The 8,845-nt window shown below is 32.5% G+C and overlaps 1 protein-coding gene across 1 annotated transcript; it reads left to right on the top strand.

Annotated features, from left to right (window-relative positions):
- Positions 1 to 6,873: 6,873 nt before the first annotated feature.
- Positions 6,874 to 7,666, top strand: LOC149415476 (uncharacterized). The gene is made up of 2 exons (XM_089642221.1): positions 6,874 to 6,891; positions 7,080 to 7,666. Exons 1-2 carry the CDS (start codon positions 6,874 to 6,876, stop codon positions 7,629 to 7,631), a joined length of 570 nt encoding a protein of 189 aa, XP_089498347.1. The 3' UTR covers positions 7,632 to 7,666.
- The last annotated feature ends 1,179 nt before the right edge of the window (positions 7,667 to 8,845 follow it).

The following is an 8,845-nucleotide window of genomic DNA, read 5'->3' as shown; positions in this document are numbered from 1 at the left end:
TCGAGTTATCTTTCGTTGTGGGACTCCGACTTACGTCACGAACGTATGAACAACCCGATGCGTTTTATTTCCCGAGTCGTGCCCTTATGAGCGAACCTTGTGGCATTGTAAGAACCTTTCCCACGATCTGGATTTAACTGGTTTAAAAATCTGGTGTTTTGACTGGTTGATTTATTGACGAGTAAAAGATGACAGTGTTTACCAAAGCTTACCAAAGCGAATTAGAGATTTTCCTGTCTTGATCTAATTAAAGTGAATTTTTGAAACAATTTCGACTTATATGATCACGTCGAATCAAATAAAACCAAAAAATAATTAATAATAAAATGCATTTCGTTGATGCAATATTTCGTTCATTTGAAAACATTAAAAGAGAAAAATTATTCTCTTGTATCAAAACGCTTTCACGACTCAACAATTTGCATAAGTAATCAGTGATTTATGGCAGTCTCTAAAACGGAAGAATTAAAAAGAAATTAGCTGTTACGAGCGTAGTTATTTTTATATTCCTTTCTGCGAATAAATTTACTGCTTTTTTAGCTTTCCAAAAGTAATAAAACTAATAAACTTCCACTAAACCACCTATACATGGTGTCCGGAAACTTATAGTACAATAATGTAGCTACATGACATAGAGAACTCAAAAATACTGAGCATTTAGATTTTTTACTGTTTCGATGTTTTTCTGTAATTAAAGGGTTAAAAAAACACTTTTGGAGCCGGGTCTGCGCTTAGACGGTAGACACACAACCGAAAATTGTAATTTTAATAATAATACCTATTTTTATACCCTTTGAACTTATAAATTTTTTTTAATTACGACAATGATCCTGCTGACAGAGAACAGAAGTAACATACCAGGATTTTTTTAAATAAATTAAATAAAATAATAAAACAACAAATACGTATCTAATATTAAAAAATATAAAAAACAAACAGAATAAGAAAAAAAGTACGCCACCGAGAAATCCATTGAACATTTTCTTTTGGCCAATTCTCAGTCAGAACATTACCGCACGTATTCATTGTATCACTGACTCATCTCCACAGAAGAACTGGATTGACTAGTGTTCTAGAAGTATTATCGGGTGATATACGAACACTGAACAGAATTAGAAGTGTGATATATACCGATGTGAAAGAAAGGCTAGGCTTCAGAAAGGCCACCGAAATTGGTTAATGATAAAGAAAGAATATTTAAATGCTTTGGTTAATTCATATTAAATTATTTTTACTTCAGGTTCACTGACACGCCCACAACACATTTTATCTTTCTAACTCCTCGGTGGTTTACTATAACTACGAGTATGGCACGCGAATTCGTCATGCAAATCAAATACCTACCTAGTTATTCAACGGATCGATAAACTCTGTTCACACTGGCCGATCGACTCATATTGGACATTTGAATATATGAGTGCGATCTCGGGTAAATGTCGGTGACATAACGGCCACTGCGCCGATACCATGAAAAAGTAATTAAAAATTAAAGCATAGCCAATAAGCCGAAACCTCTGAGATTTATATAACAGGGACCATGATTTATCATTCGCTAGAAATTCTTGAGAAGGGGCTGATTCGGTTATCTGCTATCAGTACCTATCGACTAAGGCCCGCCTAACCCCAAGTTAACCTTCCAGCGGGCGCGTTGAGAAATTTACCTTGAGCGGGCGCTGTCGTAAATTTTACGTCATCAAGTTTTTTCCATGTAAGTGGTGTTTTCTTTATACAAACGTAGGGAATTTCTTTAAGGATATGAAAAATCATAATAGGCAGTACTAAAAAAAAAATATTCGACTTTATTAAAAAAAACGAAAAAATCTTATTGCCAAGTATGTGACAAGTAGGCAGGAACTGTTGCTTTAAAATATTATGAAATGGAAGGAAAATTAAAACAGATTTACATATAAGTGTGATTTTTAAAATGTGTGATGCGTAAATAATTGATGAAAAAAGATTTTTTTTCAATAATTCAACAAATATAAATAATAAGCCCTTTTGACAGCATCACACAATTCATATAATGATATTATTATTAATAGTATTTATGTTCGTAAACGCTGGCTGCGTTCATAATATAAATTATTCCTTGCGCCAAACAATAACTTGCGCATTTATAAGAAAAGCAAAAAGAATATACTATCGGTCACAAATCACACCATACATTCCTTTGACCCTTTGCCGCAAACGTATAAACAAAAATACTTTATCCAATCTCAATACTCACTAGTTTCCAAACGCAAATAATAATAACAATATACGAAACAGCGATGCCATCGAAAGGTGAACCTTTCATGGGAGGGCCTTAATACACCATTCACTTTAACTTTAATTTATTTTCTTATCTAATTATTTCAATAATCATAATAATATAAACATTTTTTTGTGTATATAGATTATAAATATACATGTTATATTAACAATGTTGTGTAGGTACTGTAACTCATTTAAATATTATATTATTTAGGAGAACCTTGTGCTGGGGTGTTCACGAGTATTTTTAGGCAATATTGTGATTAATTATTATGTTAAAGAATTTTGTAAATCTTAAATTTTTTTAAATATATTTTTTTATTATTATTTATTAGCGCCCCGTTGGGCTTGTGCATAAGATTAAAAATTCTAAAATCCTTAAAATTCTTAAAAATACCAGTAACACATGAAGATAAAATATTTTAAAAATAAACCATGAAACACAATTATACAACATAAGAAGCCTTGAAATAAAATTAAAAGTATATTGTGTATACTTAAGCCACTTAAACATATGCTTAAATTAAAAAGTGCTAAATTAATTTGGTTCTAAATGTGTCAAAATTTAAAACGGTAATATCAGCGATATCGATTAATTCATTGCCAAGTCGATGAATTCTCTCCATGACAGAATTGAACACGAAGTTATTGTTGTGAAATAATATGTTCCATCTAGTATGCTTTGGAGTTACTGACAATAAATTTGTAGCGCCAGGGTAGTCAATCCTTGAAATAATAATTTTATATAATAAAAGAAGATCAAATATTTTTCGCCTTTCAGATAATTTCGATAAATTGAATTAACTTCGTAAATCGACCCAAAAGAAAAACAAAAAAATATAGATTGATGATGTACCTACTGAAAATGAGTTTAAAAATATTAGCGTTTCTCTAGCACCTCACCAGGAGTGTGCTGAGGTGTTCACGTGTACAGCAACTCGGTAATTATTAAAATATATTCTTTTGGGAAATCTTTGGAAAAGCAGATTAAATAAAACAATAAATCAAGCCCGAAATTAACGTTTCTTTGTGTTTTGCTGACTAAATTATTTATTTGATAAAATAGGAGCGGCTCAGTTGCGTAGTACAATTCGGACCTAATGGGGAAAATTAAAAATAAAAAAAATCGGCGCAGAAACCCGCCTGGAAAATGTAACACCACTTCTCCTTCGATTATTTTCTTCCATGAGAACAAACTCCACAAAATGCAGTCGAGCGGAGTGAAATCAGAGTATAAAACGTCCATATGTGTTTACAATATTATCACAAGTCGGTTTGCTTTCTACCCGCTCGCACGCTCCTATCTCTGACAGTTACCAAAGTGAACATGAGGATTATTGTAAGTGGACAATAACTTATTCAATACATTTTATTTGATTTATGACTTGGCTGATATCAAAAGATGTTGACACGTTAACCTTATTAATATTTATACTTGACCTTTTCTAACCGTAACACAAACATAATAGAAGCTAGTATCAATTAAAAAATTGTGATATAACCTTTTTTAATCTAAAATCTATAAAAACTATAAAACATTAAACTGAATTCATATTTAACTAAAAAGATAACCAAATTGGACGTAATATATTTAAGAGGAAGCTTTAAGCAAAAAATGTTTATATTCTTGGTATACCTTATATTGTAGGTAATAGGCATTAAAATCGCTTTACAAACGGAGTAAAAACTGGTTTTTACTTAATTTGTAAATAATTTTATAAGAAAGTAAAAAAGTTAATCAAGTGAAACTGTCACAGATAATCTTAGTTATAAAACTGTATTTTTTCAATTTGTTTCCATAACGAGTTCATACATTTCTAAAAATTAGAAAAAAAAATTGTAGTAATTTGCATTTATATTTTTTATTGGGTAATTTATTTTTTATTTGTATTCTACTCAAACGAAGCTATAGGAAAACCTTTAATTTTACTTTCATAATGTACACCAATTCGTTATATAGATTAATCAAAATAGTGATTTGGCATTAAGCTTCGCCTTAAAGTTAAACTTATTCTTTCTGACTATCTGAATAACAAATTGCTTACTTACATGGTTTGTGGGAATGGCGTTCATTTTTTATATTATATTTTTAAAATATTTCATTTTACACTTACATTAAATTAAATTTTCTAGTTGTAATCAATCGCAATAAGGTATAGTAAAAACAATTTAGGGAACAATGTTTGGTAATTTTATTTTAAATCGTGTTTATTTTGTAAAACCATATATTTATTTTTTTAATTTATTTTATTTGGAATATTAATAGAGTGATAAACATTAAATATATATAATTAGGTTACAACTCAGACATCATTCGCATCATGCATGACATATTTATAAAATTATCACTACAGTGAATTAATAAATTGTATTTTAAAAAAATAAACATGTAAAGGTACAATGTGTTATTTGCTACCGTATTTATTTATTCTAAATTTACTTACTAAAACGATTTTGATAAAATAATATTATATTTAGTTGATAAATGAATAAGCAAATAAAAAAACAGAAAAATCAGAAAAGGAAACGGTCACATCTGGGACTCGAACCTTAACCTGATTTTTCTGTTTCAGATTTTCGTTTAGAAATCACTAATATTGTCTTCAATATTTAAATATTACAATTTGAGGTTTTACTCAATAAAGTTCTTCCGAAAAATAAAAGCAAATAAAAATTGAAAATTACGTTTGAATTTAAAAATCAAAAGAAACCCAGCCAAAAAACAACCAACCCAGTAACAAAAAAAGTGAAAATTTTGTTACTGGGTTGGATAAACCAGTAATGATAAAAACGTTTTAAAGTAATTGTCAGGCAAACGCCTATTTAATAAATAAATAATTATTCATTTAAATTTTAAATCAAAGTGATTATGTATTTTGATAGTTATCGAACACAATAATTAACATTAAAATTTCAATTCAGACCTGTTTTGAACGAACAATAACTTTTAATAAGTGAATTTATTCCTGCAATACCAACAGTTCGAATTTGCTTGAGTTGGAATTGTGTCTCAAGTGAGACGTAATAGTCGACCGTTCACTTTCTATCGGGTTTATATTCCAATCTAGCTACGGGCAGGGTGAGATCAACAAAGAGATATCAGCAGTGAAATTACGTCTTACATTACCTACCTGTTAATCTCTTCAGATTATTCTACTATTCTGATTTACAACATCGGTATCTAATAGCCAGTCAATTGGTCCGAACATAAATGTTACTAATTGGCTACATATTTATTCGTAATATTAGTAAATCTAGTCAATTAGTAATTAAATCTTTCTTTAAAATTACGAAAAATCTTGAAAAATCACGATATCTGATTTTGTTTGTCAAAATTAATCGTAAGAAATTTAAACAAAAGAAATACAAATTTCAGAGGTAAAAATTATTATAAAAAAAATATTTTAATACTATAGGTACGTATTTTGAGGACTAAAAAATAGCCGTCATGAGATGCTTGGCAGATGTGAAACATCTCAATTGTTTTCTTTAAGGAAGCGAATATGAAAGTAAACAAGTCTTTACTTTTTAATAATAATTTTTTGGATTAAAATATATGTACATTTAAATATACACAAATATCATCATTTGGCCAATTTCAGTGAGAAATAAGCAAACGTAACGCACAGAGTTTTGGCGGCCGGGCGGAAAGAATCGTCAAGTCACGAGGCTGGCCGAATAAAGCGTCGTTCCGTGCAAGAGCGTCGTCCCGTCTTGCAACGCTTGCTATGTCGGAGTCGGTTTTACAACCTAGGCACGGCAAAAGATGTTTCACATCAAAAATTTATACAAAATAAATCTGTAAAAAAAAATACATAATAGATCTGATATATAATTTATCACTTAACACCTATCGGCACATAAATTCATAAAAAATCCGAGTTTTACAGTTCATTGAACCAGAGTTACAGACAGATGCACAGTCGAAATCAGTGTTATGAAGACATTTCCTTTACCAGATTATTTATGAGGAAGTTGAATAATAGGTAGTCAATTAAATTTTATAACGTTACACGGTTGAGTTTTATAACGTCAATATTCAAATTCCAATAAATTAGATTGAACTTAATCTTTATAAATTATAAGATTCACGGTTGTTAAATATAGTGGATATGGAAGTAATTTCTTACCAGTTGTTTCCGAGATAGTGGAATAATATCGCTACCGGGATTGAATCATGATCTGTTTTCGTACAACTTGCGGAAGGTGTAAGAAAGTATATGAAGTATGAATAACAAACGCGTTATGGACTATTATAGTAATACGGCCTAAACATGCTATCGATTAAAAAATTGTCAGACACATTACTTTGATAAAACTTTGCATAATTGATTTGGCTTCGACTGCGTTTCCTTATATTTTTATGAAATAATTTGAAGGCACTTTTCAAAGCCTGTTAGTATTATTCACGGCGGAAATCATATGTTGTGCTAAGATAGTTACTATTTACGCATCTAAAACAGGACAGATAATGGTATCAAGTATAAGAAGATCAGATTCTTCTGGCCACTTCAAGCACCTAGATTCTCTGCTTTTTGATTTAGATCAGTGGATCCCAATTAGTTTTTCTTGACCACCTTTTGAGAAAGATCCCAAACTCGGGTACACCTTGTAGACAAAATGTCCGTACCGCACAGTGTCAGTACAGTGCGTTCGCGAACGCCTTCAAGCAACGTCACATACCCCTGGAAAACTAATTGGAAACCACCGGTTTAGATAAACACACTGTGAAGATTTCCTAGGTAGCCAAGATTCGATGGGAGAAAGCGAGACAAGAAAATGAAGTTAAGATCATTTTCTGAAATTAATTTCTATTTGTGTTTCAGATCTGTTTGGCGTTAATAGCATTGGCGGCAGCCACCCCCGCAAGGTTCAGAAGAGGAATCATCCAACAAGAAGAAGCAGAAGAGAAAGCTGGAGAAGAGGGATCCTCAGGTTACCACCATGAGGTGGAGCACGAACATGCCAAGTCCCACCAGACCATCAAGTTCCACCACTTCCACCCCGTACCAGTTTACGTAAAGAAAGAGCACCAGCATCTCCTGAAACACCCCCTGGAGAAGGGAGCTTCCGCTCACAAGCTGAAACAGGTGCACCCCAAAACCGAGCAACAACACTCCTACGGATTAGTGCTCGAAAACCACGGGTATGACCATGGGATTCACGGAAGGTCTGATGACCATGCTCAGGAGCAGCATTCTGGAGGACTACAACAGGCTTCAGAAGGAGAAGGTGGAGAAGCAGAATATCAGGGAGAATCTGAAGGATGGAGCCATGCTGAAGAATCCGCTCCAGTTTACGAAACCAAAGGCTTTCAGGAAGAACATTACCAATACGTTCCAAGCGAGCAGAAATCTGGCCATGAACAGAGTTACTAACTTTAATTAAGCCGCTCAAATAATAGTCCTGCTGCTTACACCTCCATTGAAACCTCTGTTCGTGTCAAATGCATCTCTAAGAAAAAAAAGGTTATAGCGGAGTTGTGAGGGGTACGTTGACTGTAGCTGCCACTATGTATTATTAATATTATTTAATATTAGGAACCCATGTTGATCCCCAACATGATCTCGACTGTTTTATCTTTATTATTGCTTTTTTTGTTATATTTGCTTTAACATGCTCGCTTTCGTCAGAAATAGCAGGCGTACTAAAATGTTTCTTTAAAATTATGTGTTTTATTTCAATTTTACTGGTTCAACTAAAACTAAAACCTTACTTAACAATTATTCAGAAGTTCTTCATGGAATGGCCAAGAACAATGAATTTGTACTAGCCATGAAAAGAAGTAAACTGAATTGAAGACAATGTTAGCGACTCTCAAAAGAAAACTTGAAACAGCAAATCAGAAAAAGATTCGCTCACATCTAGGAATTGAACCCAGGACCTCAGCCTTGCCGGGGTTTTGCTCTAACACTGAGCTAATCCAACCCTATCCACTTCGGTCATATTTAATCCTATCATACTTTGACTAAGAACTACCAAAATAATCTTCATTTTTATAGTATACAAGTGTATTTCCGAAGAGTTACCCGTGTAAATAACGAATTTAGAACAATAGAGTGGCAGAATGTTGCCTCAAATTACTGAAATTAAGAAAATGAATGGTTATTTTTCCAAAACGGGTTTGAAGGTCTATTGAAACCATCATTTTGACGGCCTCGTGGTCGAGGGGTAATACTAACAAGCCTAGGGTCGCGGGTTCAAATCCCAGCGTGCGTCAGTCAATTGAAGTGTAGTCAATTTTAGTTGATTAATTTGTTTATTTAAAATAATACATATAATGGAAGATACTCTCAGTATCGCCCTCGTGTAATACCACCATTGAGAACTGAAACGTTGCTTGAAATAGCTCTGGCGATGTTTAATGACCAAATCTGAACAGCCAGGTACTTCCCTACCTTCCGCTTTCTCATCTCTTTCCCCTCACTACTACATTCAGTCTCACAACGTACCCCAATTGGGGATGCCATAGTCTCATTGGCTACAGACGATTGGGAGCAGTTGAGACTCTTGTGTGGTTTAAAATTAAAAATACGTTTATATAAATTGCTGTTAATAATAATAATAATAATAATAATAATTGGATAATTTG

Source organism: Hesperophylax consimilis, chromosome 18, assembly GCF_061612785.1.
Source record: "Hesperophylax consimilis isolate HC1 chromosome 18, BYU_Hcon_1.0, whole genome shotgun sequence".
Lineage (NCBI taxonomy): Eukaryota > Metazoa > Arthropoda > Insecta > Trichoptera > Limnephilidae > Hesperophylax > Hesperophylax consimilis.
Note: the sequence above shows the minus strand (reverse complement) of the source record. Positions and strands in the feature narration are given on the sequence as shown.